At 40.3% G+C, this 23,599-nt stretch overlaps 1 protein-coding gene across 5 annotated transcripts; it reads right to left on the bottom strand.

Annotated features, from left to right (window-relative positions):
- Positions 1–282: 282 nt before the first annotated feature.
- On the bottom strand, positions 283–22,846 carry ELMOD3 (ELMO domain containing 3). 5 transcript variants are annotated; one of them, XM_058194802.1, is made up of 12 exons: positions 22,749–22,846; positions 20,842–20,919; positions 17,815–17,884; positions 15,937–16,002; positions 9,327–9,418; positions 8,105–8,228; positions 6,112–6,234; positions 5,207–5,337; positions 4,690–4,766; positions 3,245–3,372; positions 2,396–2,492; positions 1,330–1,555 (listed from the first exon to the last, which is right to left on the bottom strand). In XM_058194802.1, the coding sequence occupies exons 1-12, from the start codon at positions 22,761–22,763 to the stop codon at positions 1,465–1,467; spliced, it is 1,092 nt and encodes a 363-aa protein (XP_058050785.1). In that variant the 5' UTR covers positions 22,764–22,846; the 3' UTR covers positions 1,330–1,464. The 5 variants fall into 5 exon arrangements, with proteins under 5 accessions (XP_058050783.1, XP_058050784.1, XP_058050786.1 ...); XM_058194800.1 differs by lacking the exon at positions 2,396–2,492 and having other exon boundaries at positions 283–1,555; XM_058194801.1 differs by lacking the exons at positions 2,396–2,492; positions 22,749–22,846 and adding an exon at positions 22,443–22,685 and having other exon boundaries at positions 283–1,555.
- Between the last annotated feature and the right edge of the window lie 753 nt (positions 22,847–23,599).

Here is a 23,599-nt window from a genome sequence, read left to right as displayed (position 1 = left end):
TTGGAAAATAAGTCAACCCCCTCATCTCTGTGACAGCTCCTCCATTACCAAGAGTTATCATGTCACCCTTAATCCTTCTCTTCGTTAAGGTAGACATATCTTGTTCCTTTAACCGTTCATCATACAGTTTAGTCTCCAGGACCTCTTATCACAGTTGCTGCTCTTCTCTGCACTCTTTCTAGAGTCTCAACGGTTTTTTTGGTAGCCTGGAGGTACTTCAATTCAAAAGTATTAATTTTTGCAGTTAATTTGAGATTAACAGAACAGACACACAGCCTGGGATTGAAGACAATAATAAGTTTAATGGGAGGGAAAAAAACACTGTCCATAAGGCTTGAATTTTACATCACGGTTGGTACACTGAACAAGACATCCGTGTGAATTCTGCATAGCTGAAATGAGTCTCCTGGAACTAGAGAAATGACTATTTAAAGACTTATTGTGCAGTAACTTTTGTCGCTTTACGAGACACGCTTGAAAACTTCACATGCAGTAAATCTATCCTTTTTGCTGATTATCAAACCCTGAGGCCACCCCAAAACCCAGAGAAGTAGAAGAATGGGAATAAAATAACCTTGGTTTTATCACACAGCCAGAGGCTAAAAAAACCTGATTTGCCTCATTGATGTAAAGAGCTAGATAATCATTCATAAAAGGAAAACAACTACGGTGTCATGGCTGGTGGTCTCTTTATCATTTTCAACAGCTTTCAATGCGGGTGTCTCAATTTCAGTACAACCTAGTAGTACGTGTTTGTTTATCTTGTTTCAAGCAAAACGCAGGCCCTGTGGATTGATAAAAGTGTCAGGAATAAGCCATCTGGAAATAAATGCCTCCCAACTGATAGGATAGAAGACTCGGTTCTTATACATCAAGGTAAAAGAGTAACCGAAGTGGGGGGTGGGAAACCTAAACCTGGAAGTACTGCAACTCAATTTTTTAAAAAAAAATATGACATGAGCTCAGATTTCACAATCCATAACGCATTAATATTTCTTAGCTGGAACATTGGAAGAAACTTGGCGAGGTGGAGGGGAGTGTAATGCTTTTTCATCTATCAGATTTACACTCCCCGCTACAAATTAGTTTTAATGCTACTAATTGGGAGAATCAGACCCTGGCTGGATTGCTTCACTCTGAAACTGGCCACTCTTTCTCCCAGGCTCCACCCTGAGAGTTCTCAGCTGCTCTGCCCTATAACCAAAGTTCTGTATCTCTACTTTAGTAGCATTTCAAGAGCGTCAGCCCTCCTCTGAGCCTTCCTATAGGCTGTAAAGCAACCACCTTTGCTGATTGATCCCATACAAGGATTCTCACACCGTTCTGGATCCAGATCAGCTGTCTTGTGCTCTCTTGGTCGCCAGGTCATCAATGCTAGCAAAATTCAACTCCTCACTGTCAACGGTACCAGAGCTTAAGTTGGGACCGAAAACATCCAAGCTGAAAGCAGGAGCCTGAAAATTATCATCCCCTCCTGCTGCAGAGCTTCCGTTCATGAATGTCTCCATGTGTCTTAGCAGCTGCTTTGGGTTCTTTTTGGCAAAGGCTTCCAATTCTAGACATAGCAGAAAGAAAAAGAAAAACCAGGAAAATTATATCCAATATGAGTATGCTTTGAAAAATCTCAACATCCAGCATAGAATAAGTAGAGGTGGGCCTTGACTTATGAGGGCAATTGAGCCCAAAATTTCCATTCCGGTTGTCAAAGAGAGCTGCATCTCATTTTTTGCCAGCTGTTAGCCAAATCATTGCAGTTGTTAAGTGAACCATGCAGCTGTTAAGCAAATCTTGCTTCTCCCAGTGACTTTGATTGTCAGAAACCAGCTGGGAAGGTTACTAATGGTGATCACGAAACTCCAGGATGCTGCAACGGTTATAAGTATGAAAACCAGTCATAAGTCACTTTTTTCAGTGCTGTTGTAACTTCAGTCACTAAGCAAATGGTACAGACTTCTGATTTGTAAGAAAAGCTTCTGCTGTATAGCTCTTTCCAATTTAGCATCCTTCTGATATATGAGATTGTAATCCAATTAATCCTAGCCACAAGGTTAAGTGCTATGAATTTCTGAGTCTGAGATTATTATTTTCAAGCAAAAGTTGGACAGCCACTGTCCGGGATGGTCTGAAGATTGCTGTCCTAGGTGTGGGGGTTTATCTAGAACAGGGATCTCCAACCCTGGCAACTTTAAGCTTGGAGGACTCCAACTCCCAGAATTCCCCTGCCAGAAATCCTCCAGGCTTAAAGTTGCTAAGGTTGGAGACCACTGATCTAGAAGACCTACAAAATCTTCAACCGTACGATTCTACGATAACAGTGAGGAAAGGGCTTAATTACAACAACTGGGCTTAGTTCAGAAAAAAGTGGAGAAAGCTTATATATATTAAGATAAGGCACTTCTTTTGTTTTCCACTTCTGGTTTGGAAGGTGCTGTGGTGCCTTCTGTCAATCTGAGTTTTGACAGTATTGTCCAATGGCGTGTCAGGAGTAGAACCTAGGAATGAAATCAAAATTGTTTCCCTTTATCCTTCCCATTTGTTCCAATCAGAAGCAGAGTAGAGAAATGTTCAGCAGTCACATGGCACAGAAAACAGCAAACTATGAAATGATCAACCCAACAATTGTATCTTCATTCTCAAAGAAGGGAAAATAAATAAATGAACCCTGTATACCATTTTAATCACTATTTAGTGATTTTTACATGCAGACTGGTTAGAAAATGAACTACATCTTACTCAATTAACCACCCAGGCATTCCTAAGTCATGTGCCAGCCCTAATATGTGTCTATTCAAACCATAAACCAACATAATTATGCAAATGAGAGGGATGCTCAAACATTGGCTTGATTTGCCTAATGAACTCCAGATGTGGAATCTATAGTTGCTTGATGGGAAGTAGTTATAGGTAGTTCTCAAGCTACGATCGTAACGAAGCCTGTCCATTGCGTTCGTAAGTCATGACAATCTTAAAGCGGGTCATTCACATGACCAACAATCTTTTTGCAGCGGTTGTTAAGCGAACACTGCGGTTAGTAAACAAGTCCACTCTTTACCCCAATCCTTGTGTTAGGATTCCTTGACATTGATATTTTCATATCCATGATTGCCTGCCTATTGCAAGAAAAGCCTGTGTCTGGTGGGAGTGGAAACCGTATTGCTGAAGCTTTCCATGGAGGAATGCATTAATATAAAGAGGACATCATGTTAATTCTGTCGATGTTCAGAACAAAACCAGAACAACCCACCTTTTAGAACAAAACCAGAATCAGAAATGGTCTTTTGCTGTGTTTTCCAGATGTTGAAAAGCCGTAAAAATATAGCCACGTACAAATCGTTGAGCACCGCAATGACCTGCTGCCTTCGATTGCATTCTCTGAAAAAGACACATTACAAAATATTTACATCCACCACCACCACCGCCCTATCAGTAGGACATACTCCAAAGGCTTAAGCTTCCTTGAGCTGTTTGGGTTCTTCTCTCTTTTTCTGAAATATACTTAGTGCTTCAGCAAACCTTTAGAACTTCCCTTTAGGCCTACTGCCCATAGATGGCGCTGTTTGGCTACATAAGCATTCACATTTGTTTCACTGTGGGAAAATAGGTGGGCACATGCTTATTTTTAAGTGCAGGAAGACTTAAAGGATGTACTTGTACTTTAAACAAATCATAAGAGATCATTTTGCTTTCCTTTGGGTTGTGAGCTGGTTTAAGAAGCTTTTTATAATAAACTAAATAAGTTAAAATAAATCTCCACCTCTTAGAAAAGAGACTCGTTTGAAGATGGCACAGAGAAACTTAAAACAAAGAAGTCATCATCCATTGCCAAAGGAAAAATCCACATTAAACATTATGACCTTCACAGCAACATGTGAAAAAGGAAACAGCTTTCAAAACAAATATCCTGCTCCTAATTTGAAATTACCCCAGTGAAGATTCTGCTAATAGGTAGTCCTTGACTTACAACAGTTCACTTAGTGACGGTTCAAAGTTACAACAGTGTTGAAAAAAGTGACTTATGACTGTTTTTCACACTTATGACTGTTGCAGCATCCCTACAGTCACATGATCAAAATTCAGATGTTTGACAACTGGTTCATATATGTGACCGCTGCAGTGTCCCAGGGGTCATGTTGTGTCCTTCTCACAGGTAAAGACAATGGGGAAGCCAGTTTCACTTAACAAACATTTACTAACTTAACAAATGCAATGATTCACTTAACAACTGTGGCAAGAAAAAATAGGGCAAACTCATTTAACAAATGATTTACTTAGCAACAAAAATTTCAGGCTCAATTGTGGTCGTAATTTGAGGACTACCAGTATTTTAACAATTTAGCTCAGGGGTCTCCAACCTTGGTCCCTTTAAGACTTGTGGACTTCAACTCCCAGAGTTCCTCAGCCAGCTTTGCTGGCTGAGGGACTCTGGGAGTTGAAGTTCACAAGTCTTAAAGGGACCAAGGTTGGAGATCTCTGATTTAGCTGATGGATGAATACATTGACAGCTCACAAAGGCACAGAGAGATCCATGACAGCACCATGCATGGTGCTGATATAATATCTGATGTTAAAAACTCGGATTACATACATGTATCATGGCACAGGTATGTCAAGTCACAGCACGGGCATGATGACTTCAACATCAACTCCATCAACTCCTCTGCGGACACCCAAAACCCATGATGAGCTCACCTCGAAAGGCGTTCTTCCCTCAAAACTTGAATGACAATACGGGTAATATTGATAGACATCACACAGAAAGGAAAATTCTGGAAAAGAAATAAACGCTACATTTTTAAAAATGCCCTGCCTATAACAGATTCAACAGTCAATCCCTTTGGCTTTATTAAAGATAAAAAAAAAAGGCTAGCATGTTTCAAATCAGTGTTTATCAAACTTGGCAAGCTTAAGCCGGGTGGATTTCTACTCCCAGAATTCCATCCAGCTTCAACTTGCCTAGTTTGAAAAACATTGCTTTAAATCAGGGGTCTCCAACCTTGGCAACTTTAAGACTTGTGGACTTCAACTCCCAGAATTCCTCAGCCAGCAAAATTCTGGGAGTTGAAGTCCACAAGTCTTAAAGTTGCCAAGGCTGGAGACCCCTGCTTTAAATGATCAGCCTGAAAGGTTTTGTTTTCAATATGTACATAACAACCACTTTTTAAAAGGAAAAACTAAACACAGAGCAGAGAAAAATGAAGAAACATACCTGAACCTCATGATGAGATAGCTTAAAAATTTCTCGAGCTACAGGTAATATCCGGGAATCCATCACAAAATAAAGTGTTTGCATCAATCCCAGCAGCCCTGCTCCACGTAGATCTGTGCTGGGATCCATTCCTTAAGGGTAGAAGATACACAGAGGCTGTCACACCAAGAAATGGTCTTGCATGTATTAAGTAAACTTCCAGACAGCAAATTGCTCAGACACTTGAGGCAATGCTGGAATTAAAGTCGTAGGATGAAAACTTCATGCTCTCCGTCATGAGTTGGTAATGAAATACTAGAGCTGCAAAAACTAGACCCAGCTGCAGAAATTGCCTATTAATTATTCTAAACCAGGGGCGTCAAATGCACATTACTGGGACTTTCTCCCCCATTCATTAAACCGGGAGTGGGCGTGGCCAGCATGTGACACATCTGGCCTGCAGGCCGGGAGTTTGACAGCCCTATTCTAAAGCTATCAGAGATCAAGAGTTAGTGTGCTGTGAGACGACAGCTTGCATGTATGTATGGGATGATTTGGGGGTTGTGTTTAGCTTACTGTTTTTTGTTCAGGTAGGTAGGTTGGGAGGTAGGAAATAAGGAAGTTGCAAAACTTGCCTACCTACCCAGCAGGGAAGTTCAAACAGTGCCATTTGGAGGAGTAAGAGAGGAAATCAGCAAATCTGCATTCCCTCACACTCCTACAAATGCTCTGGCGACCTCTTGCAATCTATGTGCTGAAGGGGAAGAAATCAATGTTGTGATGTTGGCGCACAAGAAAAAAGCACAGATCACTTCAACTGGCCAACAGGGGCATTCTTTGTTCCAAAGTCCATGAACAAGAGTGAAATAAGGCTCCCCCTATATATATGTGTTCATGCGAAGACTCTTGTTCTACACTCGGCGTACCTTGAAATCCAAGATCTTCCCAGTGGGCTCCATAACGGGCACAATCAAACCGGGAGCCAGTTAGTTTCTTGTAAACCGTTTGCAAGATCCTCATGTGCACTTTTTCATTATTATCCAAACCACCTGTACAGGGAAAGGCCCATTAGGTCCGCTACGTAAGTGAGAACAAGACAGTCGACCTATCGCTTTGTTGTTTCTATGTACGCTGAGAGCCTATGCACCAGTGACAAATTCCTTGTGTGTCCAATCACACTTGAACAATAAAGAATCCTCTCCTCTCCTCTCCTCCCCTCCCCTCCCCTCCCCTACCCTACCCTATGGTGCTCTCTGAGCTTAGTTGTTTTCTTGCAGGCATTTCATTACCAAACTAGGTAACATCTTCAGACCACTGGTGATGTTACCTAGTTCGGTAAAGAAACAGAAACCTCTGCAAAAAAACCACCAAGCTGAGGGAGCACCAAGGACTCCACAGTTCACCCCTGAGCTACATTCAATATTGGCTCCATTCACTTTGTGCTTCCTAAGGCCCAACTAAGACACCCAACCTCTCTGCTTAAAGATCTCAGAGAGCACAGAGAGAGTCTGCCTAAACTCTATGATGACCTTCTTGTTGTGTCTTGCCCGCTCTCACCGCAGCCAGGGTCTGCTTATCTGCTTCCGAACGCTGAAGAATGTCCTCCCGGCCCCAGCCCTGGCTCCATGCCCAGACAGGCTGAGGAGGGGGCATCTCCCGGTCCCAGCCCTGGCTCCATGCCCAAGCAGGCTGCAGAGGAGGGAGCAACCCCCGGCCCCAGCCCTGGCTCCATGCCCAGGCAAACGGAGCAGCTAGACCCCTCCCCCTCCTCCACAGCATGTGAGCCTGAGGAAAGTTTATTTCCAACAGCTGCTGATTGGAGTGACCCTCGCATCAGAAGACTGGATAGGCAGAGGCAACAGAAGGAAGGGAGGGGCAGGCCTTAATGAGTGCTGAGTCATGGAGCCACACCCCATGGCCTATATAAAGGATCTGCTTTCTGGCAGTCTCTGAGTCAGGCAAAGTCGAACTTATCTTGCTGAAGTCACTTTCTGGTCTCCTGCCTGCTCTGAGGACTTTGCTAGGACTTTGGGCAGAGCTGCAGAGGCAAGCCTGATTCAGATTTCCCTGACCCGGCCGTCAACGGAGGAGTGGGACACTTCTGACAGTTAAAACAGACCATGCTGAGTTAGCTGTAATAAAATTAGATCAATACCACTTTCTCGGCCTTTGCAGAAATAGACAAAGCAACCACTGATTTTATTCATTTAAAAATTTTATTCTAATTTTCATTAGAAAGTAATCCTCCAACACAGATAGAGTGTAATGAAACAAATCCATAAAACTATACAACAAAGGCAGTCCTCAACTTACAACAGTTCATCTAGTGACTATTCACAATTACAACAGCACTGAAAAAAGTGGCTTTTGACTGTTTTCCACAGTTGCGACCTTTGCAGCATCCCCATGATCACGTGATCAAAATTCAGATGCTTGGCGAGTGGTTCGTACTTATGACCGTTGCTATGTCCCAAGGTCACATGATCCCCTTTGGCGACCTTCTGACGCATAAAGTCAATGAGGAAGCCAGATTCATTTAACAACCGGGTTACTAATTTATCAACTGCAGCGATTCACTTAACAACTGTGGCAAGAAAGGTCATAAAATCAGGCAAAACTCACTTAACAAATGTCGCCCTTAACAACAGAAACGTTGGGCTCAGTTGTGGTCATAAGTCAAGGACTACCTGTACTGAAAAGTGAAATAAATTGGGATGCCAAGACTCAAGGACCTCAAGGGCCCTACCACTGCATTAGCCACAGCGGACAGGAATGTTCTGGCAAACTTTTCTAGTGTCCCCTGAACTTGAACTCCTGACTAGAGGCAGCAAGGAAGTTGCTGTGAAATTGTTGCTGGCTAATGAATAAGCAGAGCCGTTGGGAAGATGCTTGCGTTCATTTTCAGAAGCAATTACTCACACTGGGCAATGGCCAGAGCCAAGTCTCTCTCGCTCTGCAGCTGCTGATGAAGACGAGGAGGACCAAAAAGGAAATGAGCCATGGCAGCCAGGCCTCTTCTTTGGATGGTTGGCCGAATCTTTTTCTGGAAGAAGGAAAAATTTAAGATCGACGAAAGGCAGGTGCTGAGAAACCCATTCCTGCAGGGAGAACAGCAATGCCACAGCATCCTTCTCAAGTGGCAGGGACACTGATAAGGGAGACGGGCGGCATAAAGTTTAATAAATAAACATAAGTAAGAACTGCTACTGTCCCTGAACAAGCAGGGCTTCTTTTGAGAGGTGTTACTCTCAGAGGTAGACAGACTCTGAAAGGGGCTTATGTTACACAAGTGTGCTCTCAGGTTCAGCTTATGGTCACTCACTCACACACTCACAGGCCTACAAAACTGCCATACTCAATCCCAAATCGACTGAACACTGAGGCACAAGCACAATACACAATACAATACACAGAGACCCAGTGCATAATAGCAAACTTTTATCGATATATTTTTGCTCTTACACAAAACACTCGTTGACACTTACCCAGCATCTACTACTAGGCTGCTAAGCACTAGCCGGAGGGACAGAAACTGCCAAGTCTGGGTTCCAAAAACGACTCCAAAGGCTGGGCAGGCTTCAGGACCTCTGTTTATCCCCCCCAGAGTTGGAAGGGAAGGGTTTCCCATGCAGGCCCAACTCCTTTGTTGGTGAGACTTGGGGAGGGGCTTGCTATGTTCTCAGGCCCAACTTCTGTCCTTTTGTTCCCTTAAACCAGGGGTCTCCAACCTTGGCAACTTTAAGCCTGGTGGACTTCAACTCCCAGAATTCCCCAGCCAGCAAAGCTGGCTGGGGGATTCTGGGAGTTGAAGTCCGCCAGGCTTAAAGTTGCCAAGGTTGGAGACCCCTGCCTTAAACGACTTGGTTCCTGCCTTTCCTGAGGGAACTTTTCCTGCTTACATGCCTTCAGCACTTCTAAGTATGGTGGCTTTGGCCTAGTCTCACACTTGCAGCTACTTCTACAAACTATGTCACTTTGGGTCCTGGCTGAGGTAGACTACTCCATCCACACGGTACGAAACCACTTCAAGTCAAATGAACATATTCACTGCTGCCTTAAGGAGCACATAGCAACTGTCTTCAGTCCCTAAAATATTTAAGGAGGAGGACTGCTACTTCCATCCTAGATGGTGCATACCTACCCTACAGTCAGAGAGGTCTGCTGTTTGGAAATACTGCAGTGCCTCATTGAAAGAGATCAAAGGTATCGGGCCAAGAGGTTTCTCCACAATACCTGCAAGCAAAGAAAGACAGAAAGAGGATTTGATTTCGATGTCCCTGTTCCTTCCAATAGAACAAAGCATCTTATGGTATTGAGGGGAGAAAAGATTAACCACTAAGTTAAAACTACAGTATTTGAATTTTCCAAATGGGTCTCTCCAAATTAAGAGCTCATGATACAGATGACTTCCGGGTGGCTCCACCTCTTCGCTGAGCCCTAATTAAAGGGGCTCCGCACTGAACATCGTAAAAGCCAGGAAAAGCCGGCTTTAATCTTTTTCCCTGGATGAAAGGGGGAAGATAAGAGCGCAGGAAATGTTGGTAGACCTCCCCAGAGGCTTTGTTTTAATTAAGCAGAGCCTCGAAGGGTCGACGGGTCCCATAAATATTCCTGCCATCTCCGACTTCAGTGCGTGTCTGCAAAAGCAGGAAAAGAAGAAGGTGTCCATCTCTGCTAATTGTCTTATCTTTATGGATCTCTTTAAGCAGACGGAATGAGTGCAAGCGGACGATTATTGGATTGCAAGTATTTTTGATTTCCGGACTTCTACCTTTTAAAAAAGAGAAATTTTTTTTTCTCCTTTGTTTTAATTGACTCTTAAAGATGGCGCCTGAACGGGAGTGAAAATGACGAATAAGAAGATAAGAAATGTTATGTGTGGATTTTAATGAAGTGAACTGAGCTCTCCTATACTTAAAGGGGAAAAGAGAAGTTTCTAGACTTATATTTTGTGAATTTTAAAACTGAAATGGCTACTAAACCACCTAAGACTGGGGCAGAAGGGTTCTGAACCAGCTTTAGAAGATCTGATTAAAGAGCAAGGAAAGTGTCTGAAGAAAGGTTTAAGGAGATTATGGATAATAATGAGAAAATAAGAGAAGAAATAAGAGAATAATAAAAAATAAGAAGATATCTTGATGGCTTTTCAAGGTTTGGCAAAAAGACTGGAGGTGGTGGAGGAGGAGGTGCAAGAAATTGTTCAGTCAAATCAACAAATAGAAAATAGAATGGGGGGAATGCAAATCAAATTGGATAAAAATGAAGATCAAGTGGTGGTGATGCAGTATAGAATGATGGAAGGAGCTCTGAGAATTAGAGGTTTGAATGAGGACAAAGGGGAAGATTTAAAAAATTTTTTATCAGAAGCTCTGGCTGAATTTATTGAACTTGATCCACAAGAGGTTGCTTATCAAATTGACAAAATTTATAGAGTTAATTCTTGGATTGCTAGGCAAAAGAAACTTCCTAGAGACATTGTGGTTTATTTTTTGAAAAGAACAGTGAGGAATCAAATTTTGCAAGTTGCTTTTCAGAAAAACTTGAAAATAGGGGAACAGGAGTTGAAGGTTTTGAAAGAGATTCCTCCCAAGATGTTAAGGGATAGAAAGGACTTTACATTTTTACACAAGAACTTAAGAAATACCAGATTCAATTTAGATGGGAGGTTCCAGTTGGCTTGACAGTGTATTATCAGGAAGAAGATATCGTATTGACACAGTGCTTAAGGCCAAAGATTTTCTTTCTACAGTGCTGAAATTTGAAATAGAAATAATAGAAAAAGAATTCAAGAGACTCAAATGGGTGTGGAAGCTGAGGTGATTCCAGTGATGTTACCATCAGAGGAACAACCACAAGAACAAAGACTGACGAGGGGAGCCCTTAAGCGTAAAGAAAAGGAGCAACAAACTCAAAGTAAAGTTCAGGACTCTGCTACAGAAGCGGTGGGAGGAGCACGGCCGAAGATACGGGAGGACGATCTTCAGTTGATTGCCCAAAGGCTTCAGCAGCCCAGTAATGGCAAATAAAATCTTGACTTGGAATGTCAATGGTTTGAACTCAGCTCAGAAGAGAAGAAAAATATTTCATTATTTGAAACAATTTAAAAGTGATGTTATTTGCTTACAAGAAACGCATATTAAATTATCAGATCAAAAGTACCTAATAAACTCAAAGTTAGGTAAACATTTTGTTGCTTCAGCTTTGGAGAAAAAACATGGCATAGTGGTTTATTTGAGAAAAGATATACCAGCCAAGTTAATAGAGGCAGATATTCATGGAAGATATATTGCTATTGAACTTACAATAGAAACAAAAGGACTCTCTTGCTTGGTATATATGCACCCAATCAGCAACAAGAAAAATTTTATAGAATGTTATATGATAAGTTGATCTATGGGATTATAAATCGTGTATTATATTGGGAGATTGGAATGGAGTAATAGATACACGAAAGGACAAGAGAATTTCTTCCAAGAAGATACCTGCACATGCAAAGCTGCCTAAATCCTTTTTGATATGATAGAAGATTTTGAGTTAAGAGATGTATGGAGACTGCGAATTTGGAGGAAAGAGACTATACTTTTTCTCTGATAGGCATCAATCCTTCTCACGTATTGATTTTATTTTAATTTCTAATGATTTGCTTTTTAGGGTGAAGAAAACTAAGATATTTCCAAGATGTTTGTCTGATCATAGTCCTGTTTGGATGGAATTGCAATATGGAAAAGAGGGTAGAAGAACTTGGAGATTAAATGAAAATTTGTTTAGATATCAGGATAATGTAAATCAATGTAAAAAGCAGATGAAAGAATTTTTTGATTATAATTTGAATAATGAAACATCGATAGAAATGGTTTGGGACTGCAGTAAAGCTTTTATGAGAGGTGTATTAATATATCTTAATAATAGACAGAGAAATAAGCAACAAAGACAGCGTAGGTATTTAGAAGAGGAAATTTATAAGAAACAACAATTATTAATACATAACCACATGATCAAAAACTTAAAGATGCAATAAAGTTACTACAGAATCAATTTAATATGATAATGGCTGATCAGGTGGCAACAAATATACAATATGCCAAACATAATACTTTTTGTAATGCAAATAGACCTGGTAGGTGGTTAGCATACACTTTAAGGAGAAGACAAGAACAACGCACTATAGAAAAATAGAATACAAAGGTAAAGAGATATCAACAGGATAAAATTAAAAAGCTTTTTAGAATATTATACAAATTTATATCTTAAAGATAATATATTGAATAGGGATATTGATAATTATTTGAAGGAATATAAGGTTAAAAATTTAACTTTAGAACAAACGGATGAACTATAACCTCGGAAGAAATTATTTTGGTAATTAAACAATTAAAAATGGGGAAAACTCCTGGTACGGATGGGCTCACAGTTAGTTATTATAGGAATTTACAGGATGAGATGTTAGGTCCACTTAAGGAATTATTTAATCAGATACAACTAGGAGAATTCCCCTCATGGAGAACCTCTTTTATTTCATTGATACCAAAAGAGGAACAGGATTGTTCTAAACCTGGGAATTATAGGCCAATCTCACTTTTAAATAATGATTATAAGATTTTTGTTAAAATAATAGCTAATAGATTAATGTTGATTCTGCAGCGAAGAATTCATAATGATCAATCTGGATTTATAAAAGGGAGACAGATGAGGAATAATGTTAGGCAGATTGTTAATTTACTGGAGTACTTAGAAAAGAAAAATTTTATTCCAGCAGCATTTATTTTTCTCGATGCAGAGAAAGCTTTTGATCGATTGCATTGGGATTTTTTATTTAAATTAATAGAAAAGATGCAATTTGGAGATGGTTTTTTAAGAATAATTAGGGCAATTTATGGAGAGCAAACAGCACAGATTATAATCAATGGTAGCTTAACAGAACCTTTTAAGATTGCGAAAGGAACAAGACAGGGATGTCCTTTATCACCATTATTGTTTATTTTAACTCTAGAACCATTATTGGATAAAATACGAGAAGTAAAGGAGATAGAGGAATTAGAGTTAGACAGTATGAATATAAGTTAAGAGCTTTTGCAGATGATTTGGTGATTACTTTAACAAACCCTATAAATTCTAGTAAATCTTTGTTGGAAATAATTGATCAATATGGGAATGTCTCAGGGTTTAAGGTAAATCAGAAAAGACAAAAGTGATAATAAAAATATGGCCAGACAACAGAAAGAAAAACTAGAGGAAGTAACAGGATTTGAAATTGTAAAGAAGGTTAAGTACTTAGGGGTTTATATTACGTCATCAAATGTGAAATTGTATAAGAATAACTATGAGGTTTTATGGCAAAAGTTCAGAAGGAGTTGATTGTTTGGAAAAATTGCAATTATCTTTGCTGGGAGAATTGCTGCTATTAAAATGAATGTTTTACCTAGATTTTTATTCCTCTTTCAGATGATACCAATAATTAAGAAAGATAAGAATCTTGAGGAATGGCAGAAGGGAATTAACAAATTTATATGGGAAGGTAAAAAGCTAGGGTTAAAATGAAAATAATTCAAGATTCTCGGAAAGGGAGGTTTAAAATGCCTAATTTTAAATTATATTATGAAGCAGCTGCTCTCTGCAATAAGTGATTGGTTTAATTTAACAGAGGACAGAATTTTGAATATAGAAGGTTATGATTTGTTATATGGATGGCATGCATATTTAATTTATGACAAAAAGTGGATAAGGCCTTTAAAAATCATGTGCTAAGAAATGCCCTTCATGTGTTTGGAAAAATACTCTTATAAACTAAATTATAAGGTTCCTATATGGGCATGTCCTAGACATACAGTAGAAAATATAAACATAGAACAGAAGCAGGAAATGATTACATATAAAGATCTTTTGTATACTGAAAGAGGTAATTTGCAGTTAAAATCTCTGCAAGTATTAAGAGAGGAAGGGAAAAATTATACTTGGTTTCAATATGAGCAATTACGTGCTAGATGGAAGGGAGATCAGAAAATTGGTATAGAGCAGAACGAGGAAAATTTGGTAAAGCAAATTAGAAATCAGTCTCAGGAGCATATAAAGAGATTGTATAATGTGTTACTTGAAATAGATTCTGAAAGGGACTTGGTAAAGGACTGTATGATAAAGTGGGCACAAAATTTTCAGGAGCCAATATTATTGGAAACGTGGGAAAAATTTGGGTTAGAAATGTTAAATTCACGCAGGCACAGAATCTGAGGAAAATTTTTATAAAATGTTTTATAGATGGCATCTAGATCCTAAAAATTATCGTGTATGTATCCAGAAATGCAAGCAAAATGTTGGAGATGTAATTGTGATGGCTACATATTTTCACATTTGGTGGACTTGTAAGGACATAAAGGCCTTTTGGATAAAAATTTGGTGGATTTTACAAAATGTTCTGAAAAGAAGATAAAGTTCCTGCCGCAATTTTTCTTGTTGGGAATTATTACGGATTGTACAGTAATTGAGACTAAATTGATTTTAAATCTAATAACTGCAGCAAGATTACTAATAGGACAATATTGGAAGAAAAAGAAGTACCAACAATACAAGAATGGATATTGAAAGTTGCCAATTTGGCTGAGATGGCGAAGATATCAGCCTTTTGAAAGACAATACGCAAGAAAGATACTTAAAGGAATGGAAAAATGGATTGACTATATTCAACGAGATATCAGACTAAGAGTTATCAGACTGTTTTGAATGATTATGATGTATTATTTTGATTGCTTTTGGGGAAGTTAGGAATTGATGATTGTAGGGGTATAATTAAGTTGGGACGAAAATTTTTAGCATATGTTTGTTTTACTTTTAACTATACCTTGTGCTTGTTCCGGGAAGTCGGGGGGGGGAGGGGGGTTGCGAAGGTAGGGGGGAGGAGGGGGGGAAAGGGGGGGAAAAATTTTGTAAAACTTTTTGAATAAAAAAAAATAAAAATAAAAAAAAAAAGAGCTCATGATACAGACAAGTAATCCTCAGTTTATGAACACACTTGGAATCAGAATTTCCCCTGCTGAGCAGTGAGTGATGCCCAATTTTATGACCTTTTCTTCCATGGTTATTAAGTGAATCACTGCAGTTATTAAGTGAATCACACGGTCGTTAAGCAAATCTGGCTTCCGACATGCAATGCCCTTTGACAGTGCATGTCAGAACCTGGCAGGAAAGGTCACAAATGGGGATCACGTGTCCCCATAAGGCTGCAACCACTGTAAATACATGCTTGTTGCCAAGCACCTGGATTTTGATCATGCGACTGCAGGGATGCTTCAATGGTTGTAAGTGTGAGGATCCGTCAAAAATCAATTTTTTCAGTGCCACTGTAATTTTGAATGGTGGCTAAACAAATGATTGTAAGTTGAGGACTACCTGCATAATTCAAAATACACATAAAGTATTGAGTGGGAAACCTTAATTGTCTCTATATATACACCTAAACACACACATCCTTTTTATACCATCATCTTTAAAACATAACTTTGTTTACACTTTTTAAATCCTTACTATGTTTATTGCCTTGTTTAGGGATGGTTTTCTTGTTGAGTATTCTTTGTCTACTCCATTTTGCACTCCTTCCCAGACTGAGCAACATCAGAATAAAATAAGTCAGTTAGACAAACTGGTGGGCTTTGTTTTATGTGAGGACATCCATAATCCATTATGGTGGCTAGCACAATTAAAATTCAACTCAGAATAGATCCCAATATGGAATAAAATGATACAGAACTCATTTTCCATACCTCCTGGATGGATGCTTACTATGTTGTCCCATTCTTCACGGACTCGTAGTACCTCCTCTGAAATATCTGTAACGGGGGGGGAAACAAGATGACACACCAGAACTACATGCTCCAGAATCACTTCCAAAGAAGCTCATTTAAGAGGCGTGAAAGATAATTCCATGTCTTTTAAAGAAAAAGTCTAGGTGTGACTGTACAAAGGAATTACTGAGTCTGTTACATGTACTTCTATAACGGTCTGGTTTGGTACAGCAACCAAACATACAGGTATAGACATCAATGGAAAGTTAAAGCTTGGAGAATGAACAACTGCAACCAGCCTGCCTTCCATAGAAGACCTGTATGTTGCATGGGTCAGGAGGGCTGAGAAAATATCTAGAGACCCCTCACATCCTGGAGAGGTCTGCAGATAAACTGTTTTAACCCCTTCCCATTGGGATGGTGATATAGGGCTTTGCATGCCAAAACAACTAGACACAAAGGCAGTTTTCCCCCATGCCATCACTCTGCTGAACAGTCAATTTGCTCAGCGCTGCTTATTGTCTGTTACCCCATCAAGTGTGGCTGCAATATTATTATCTGCTTTTGTACCAAGGACAAATTCCTTGTATGTTTAATCAAACTGGCCAAATAAAGTATTCAATTCAATTCAGCTCCATTTTATTCTTCTAAATGGAAAACTGTAGAGGTGGATTCTAAAACAGAAAGCATCTGAAACTGACAGGTGGAAATAACACTAACTATGAAAACCCTAAGCTTTCCCTGCAGGAAGGTAAACGGCTACTGCTGCATAGGAGGAGTGAGGGATTGTAAGAGTGGCTTGCAAACTGTCAGAGAAAGTTGAAAATGAAGATCTCATGACCGCAACTACAGCATAGCAACAAGCAGTAGCAATGAAGAGCTATGGCTTCCCCAAAGTTCATTCCCTCAGGAGTCATGGGTCCCAGATTTAGGGCACATTCTGCAACTTAGCCCATTTGAAACAGCAATAGCAATAGCACATAGACTTATATACTGCTTCATAGTGCTAATCTGGGTCCTCATTTTACCCACTTCAGAAGGATGGAAGGCTGAGTCAACCTATGACCCTATGATGTGCTGTTTTGCCTAGCTAAAGGTCATGACAATGAGAGTTTTAGTAATATACAGATTTTTATGCCCTAAAACAGTTAGAATCTTTATAATTAATGTCATTTTTAAGAACACCATAAAAACCATAACTCTGCCTGTCAGCCAATCACAATTCAACCTTTACTGACTTTCATGCAGAAGTTAAAGGAGCATCTGCCTCTAGACACAGTTATAAATGAGAAGCAGATGAAGCTACTTAAATTTCTGAGAGATCTAATACCGTCATCTCAGGGACTTCAAAGGCGTATGATCCTGCCACAGTTCCTTAGAAGTAGAGTACAAAACAGCTTCAAGCTTGAAAAGATGTTTGAAGCATGATTTACATGCAGAATTCACAACCTTATTTCCAGTACGGTTGGAACAAGTCCTTTTGAAAGTGAAATGTTTTGCAAGTCCCTGCTCTTCAGTATTTCGCATTATCCAAAATGCAACAGAATCCAAGGAGCAATAACTAAAATTCCTCCTGATATTCATGGGGCTGAATGCCAATAGTCTCCCAACTGAGTCTTGGCTCTTTAACCTGGGCCTTGTATTAGGATGGTTGGGGTTTTTCTTGGATATATTTGGCCATGTGGATGTTCTTAGCAAAACTCACCATCTCTTCTTCTTCTTTATTCCTTTTCTTTTTATACCCTTTATTAATTTTCTATTTTGTTTACCTTTTTTTGCTTTTATTTATACCATGCAGAATTAGTTTGGAGTTGGGTAGTGCCTAAACTGAATAAATCAAATTAATTGGGTCTTTACCCGATTCTTTAAAATCACTGGGTGTTGCTGATAGAGACTGCAGCAGTCCATTATGTTTCAATGCAGAAATCTGAAAGAGAGAGAGATGCAGCTTCTAAGGGCACAAAGCAGGATGTTGTCGGGCGCAAAGAATCAGGACCACACATTAAAATCCAGTAAGCTGATTTATTGCTCACGCTTATACAGGTGAAACTCAAAAAAAATAGAATATCATGCAAAAGTTCATTTATTTCAGTAATGCAACTTAAAAGGTGAAACTAATATATGAGATAGAGTCATTACATGCAAAGCGAGATAGTTCACGCCTTGATTTGTCATAATTTTGATGATTATGGCTGACAGCTCATGAAAACCCCAAATTCACAATCTCAGAAAATTAGAATATTGTGAAAAGGTTCAATATTCTAGGCTCAAAGTGTCCCACTTTAATCAGCTAATTAAGTCATAACACCTGCAAAGGGTTCCTGAGCCTTTAAATGGTCTCCCAGTCTGGTTCAGTAGGAATCCCAATCATGGGAAAGACTGCTGACCGGACAGTTGTGCAGAAAACCATCATTGACACCCTCCATAAAGAGGGAAAGCCTCAAAAGGTAATTGCAAAAGAAGTTGGATGTTCCCAAAGTGTTGTATCAAAGCACATTAATAGAAAGTCGTGTGGAAGGGAAAAGTGTGGAAAAAAAAGGTGCACAAGCAGCAGGAATGACCGCAGCCTGGAGAGGATTGTCAGGAAAAGGCCATTCAAAAGTGTTGGGGACTTTCACAAGGAATGGACTGAGGCTGGAGTCAGTGCATCAAGAGCCACCACACACAGACGGATCCTGGACATGGGCTTCAAATGTCGTATTCCTCTTGTCAAGCCACTCCTGAACAACAAACAACGTCAGAAGCGTCTTACCTGGGCTAAAGAAAAAAAGAACTGGTCTGTTGCTCAGTGGTCCAAAGTCCTCCTTTCTGATGAGAGCAACTTTTGCATCTCATTTGGAAACCAAGGACCCAGCATCTGGAGGAAGAATGGAGAGGCACACGCTGCAAGATGCTTGAAGTCCAGTGTGAAGTTTCCGCAGTCTGTGTTGATTTGGGGAGCCATGTCATCTGCTGGTGTTGGTCCACTATGCTTCATTAAGTCCAGGGTCAAGGCAGTTGTCTACCAGGAGATTTTGGAGCACTTCATGCTTCCTTCCACAGACGAGCTTTATGCTGATTTCATTTTCCAGCAGGACTTGGCACCTGCGCACACTGCCAAAAGTACCAAAACCTGGTTCAATGCCCATGGGATTACTGTGCTTGATTGGCCAGCAAACTTGCCTGACCTGAACCCCATAGAGAATCTATGGGGCATTGCCAAGAGAAAGATGAGAGACATGAGACTGAACAATGCAGAAGAGCTGAAGGCCGCTATTGAAGCATCCTGGTCTTCCATAACACCTCAGCAGTGCCACAGGCTGATAGCATCCATGCCACGCCGCATTGAGGCAGCAATTGATGTAAAAGGGGCCCAAACCAAGTACTGAGTACATCTGCATGCTTATACTTTTCAGAGGTCTGATATTGTTCTATGTACAATCCTGGTTTTATTGATTTCATGTAATATTCTAATTTTCTGAGATTGTGAATTTGGGGTTTTTATGAGCTGTCAGCCATAATCATCAAAATTATGACAAATCAAGGCGTGAACTATCTCGCTTTGCATGTAATGAGACTATCTCATATATTAATTTTACCTTTTTAAGTTGCATTACTGAAAAAAATGAACTTTTGCACGATATTCTAATTTTTTGAGTTTCACCTGTATATCAGAATCTAGCGCAACATTCAGCATGAAATTGATGCTAATAGAGTTAATAGAATTCAAGAAGGATCGGACTTAAACTGCTTGTGAGAATGTAAGGACTCCAGGCTAATTCCTCTCTTGACTCCACCCCCAAGCTCTGCCTCTCCTTCTCCTCTAAGTTGTGAAGAACCCATGGGCAACCTTTTCATAACGTATCTGCAAGGCCTTTCTGAGGCCAGTATCTCACAAAGTGATTTCGTGTCACTGCTTCAGACCTCGTACCTCAACCTCAACCTTTTCTGTCAATGCACATTTTTAGTAAGAACTAAAAAGTCACAAAGAACACATAATCTTTTCCTCAGATTAACCTGTTTAATTGTTACTATAATCACCCAATGTGCTTAATACAAGGTTAAAACAACTACAGCTTACTCAATTAACCTGATTTTCTGACTTCACCCACCAAACTAAACAAGTGTTTCTCAGCCTTGGCAGTTTTAAGATGGATGGACTTCAACTCCCAGAATTCCTCAGATAGCATAGAAACAAACATGGAGCCTCAAAATTTCAGAAGGGGGGTTGTATATAGGGAAGCCGTGTAAAGATACATATTGTCATATTAAAAGGTCATTTATAATAAATATATATATAAACCTGATGAAATTATGTTTCTGTCAGGGAGGATTACAAACTGGAGATATGGGTGAAGAAATAGGAGCTGTTTCCCTCAAGTCCCTAGCAACTAATATCTGTACCCTGGAGAAAGGAAGTGGAACAATTTCCTCTTTTAAAGAAACATGCAGACAAAAAAAAAACTGTATTTCCTTTCTTTCCACAATGTTACATTGAACAAAACAGTTCTATTTCAGATCTGGTAACTGATTCCTAATCTGAGGTTTTTTTTTAATGTTTTAGAGGTTGGCATGAGTGAAATAAAATTATGCAATACCCCTCAATTCTATTTCTTACTGTCATTTGAGCAAGAGAAACTGTGTCACATTTGCGCAATATTTGGATTTAAGAAAAGACTGCATATATGTCTATGAACTGTGGTTAAATCCTGAGAAACCTGAATGCAAGTTGATTCTCGTAATGGAGAGTAAAGCCTGTTCAGACACTGCTTGGAGGAGCATTTCCCAATAAAGTTTCCTAAACTTATGTCCTCCACCTACAGTCAGCTATAACCCCAATGTTCGTAGCCAGCAGGAATACTGTATGAGGAAAGACAGTTAGAACTTAGTGACCAGTATACTCACATGCACAGCTTTGTAAACTGGATAGGTGATTGTTTGTGTTTCACGCTGGCAGTTGTTTATGCTGCACTGGTTCATCCCCTAATGGAAACAATGAAATCAGAGTCACCAGGGAAAGCACGATCATTTCTCAAATCCCAAAGGTACTTTTCCTTCTGCGAAGGAACAAGAAACCTGTATACTGCACGAATCAAGAAGAGGGCCGTGAAAATATTTACAGATCCCTCACATCCTGGACATAAACTGTTTCAACCCCTACCCTCAAAACGACGCTATAGAGCACTGCAGAACAACTAGACACAAGAACAGTTTTTTCCCGAAGGCCATCACTCTGCTAAACAAATAATTCCTTCAACACTGTCAGACTATTTACTGAATCTGCACTACTATTAATCGTTTCATAGTTCCCATCACCAATCTCTTTCCACTTATGACTGTATGACTATAACTTGTTGCTGGCAATCCTTATGATTTATATTGATATATTGACCATCAATTGTGTTGTAAATGTTGTACCTTGATGAACGTGTCTTTTCTTTTATGTACACTGAGAGCATATGCACCAAGACAAATTCCTTGTGTGTCCAATCACACTTGGCCAATAAATTCTATAAAAAAAATTCAGCTACATGGTGCACAGAATTGCCTGCATCAATTGAAACTGAGCAGTTCCCCTAATCACGGAAGGTGTGATTCCAGAATTACTGCTAGGTAAAACTGCCTATGTGTTCCATATCTCTTTCCAATTATTATGGAATGTTTCATATTCCCTCCAACAAGAGCTCGCACCAACCTCTCAGGTTCCATGCCCTTTTCACAATGGTGTGGGACAAAAATAGCAGGACCCCAATTGCATCCTGATTCAGGTGACCTGGAGGGCACAGATAAAGCCCCAAGTGGCCTCAAACAGCTCAGAGAGCGCTAATGACCAGATGACTGCAAAGACATGCAATCCTTCCATCCATTCCCAACACTATCCTATCAAAACCTATCCTTTCATCTCCTAGAACTGATGAAGCTTCTTGGATGAGAAGCAAAATGTTTTCTTCTTCTTCTTCTTTCTCCTCAAGGAAAATACAGCCCAGTTGCCTTTTGAAGAAAAAAGCACCTTTGAGACGACAACGACGACGATCTGGATGACTGAGAATCTCCATAGACAGCAGGACCCCAAATTCTAATTTGGAAATGCATTATCTCATTTGAAGATTCTTTTTTGGGGGGTTTCTGCAAAAATCGAGCAGCTGCACCTTTCCACGCCCACCAATTGTTCTGGTTGGAAGGTCCTAAGAGGGAACTCCATAACTGGCTTGGAGAACCTGTCCAGGTTGCCAGCATGTCCGTTTGAGTTGTGCTGCATCTAAATTACAGCCTGGAGGCAAACGGATGTCTGCTGTTATACTACAAAAGGCCAGAAGGGATTAACAGGGGAAGCGAAGGTGCAAGGGATGAATGAATGCATGAATACTGGAAGCCCAGCTTGGTCACTGGTGGAAGCAGCTTTCCAGGTGAAGAAAAGGCAACCTGAGATATGAACCCTCCCTGCAACCCACTCCCACTTCCTTCTCTAGGTCCACAATTTATTTATTTTTTTGAAAAAGACTCACCTTTTATAGTTCCTTCTACAAAGCCATCTGATCACGACAGAACCCGCCCCCCAATAAAAACACCATTCCCACGACCTCCTGTCCCAGGGGGGGCTTTCACTCTGCCCTCTCTCAACAACCCCCAACTCGCTAACTCTTACCCCTAAATCTATTCGCCACACCTGCCAGCTGCCCAGGCTCTCTTCCTCCCCGTGCACGCATCTGCAGACACGTGTCAACAGGTTCCCACATTCCCAGCCCCGTTGCTCTTCCCACGGTTCTCCCCAGACCACCCCCCTGCTGCCTTTCTGCCCCCCCGTCACGCACCCACGGAGGTGTCATTCCTGAACAGCTGGACCGAACCCGGGTTTTAAGTCCGCCGTTTTTCCTCCAATCTGGGTTCTGTTGCTAACATTCCCTCCCCCGCTCGTAACGCCCCCAGGAGCAAAAAGCGCAGGCGCGCCGCTTTGCATGCTGGGAAGCGTAGTCCCAGATTAGTTCGGGACTGGGAGCCTTGCTCCGTGCTCTGCGTTCGCTCTGCTTGGTGGCAAAGGCACCACTCGGAAAGAAAAGAGGAAATAAAGCAAGGGGCCCTTGGCGTGGGGAGCATGCATGGGGTTTAAGCGGGTTTGCATCGAAGAGATTCCCGTTTCCTGAATCCAAACCTCGCCTTTTAAAAAGACGCAGGGGAGTTTTAGTTTCGAGGCTACGCTGCATTGCGTTGAAAAGGGAATCTCTAATGTCTATGGAGATTTTCAGTCATCCAGGTCATGGTTGTCCCAAAAGCGCTTTTCCAAAAGGCAACAGGACTTTCTTGGGTTTTTCTTGAAAACGTTTCACTTTCATCCAAGAAGCTTCTAAGTAAGTTAAGGAAGGAAGGAAGGAAATAACTAACTAACTTTGGGAACCGCTGGTGGTTTTGATCCTTTGGATCCCTCTGCAGCCAGATATCTTCCAATTCATTTGGAAGATTTTCTGCTTGTTCAAAAGTGGCACTTGTTAGAGATCAGGAGGTCTTCCGCCAGGAAACAGTGGAGGATTGTTTTCATTTCATTCTGATGTTTAATAATAATAATAATAATAATAATAATAATAATAATAATAATAATAATAATAATAATAATAATAATAATAATAATAATAATAATAATAATATTTTAATTTGTATACCGCCCTTC

This window comes from Ahaetulla prasina, chromosome 9 (genome assembly GCF_028640845.1).
Source record: "Ahaetulla prasina isolate Xishuangbanna chromosome 9, ASM2864084v1, whole genome shotgun sequence".
In the NCBI taxonomy this organism is placed as follows: Eukaryota; Metazoa; Chordata; class Lepidosauria; order Squamata; family Colubridae; genus Ahaetulla; species Ahaetulla prasina.
This window is presented reverse-complemented; position numbering and strand designations above follow the sequence as displayed.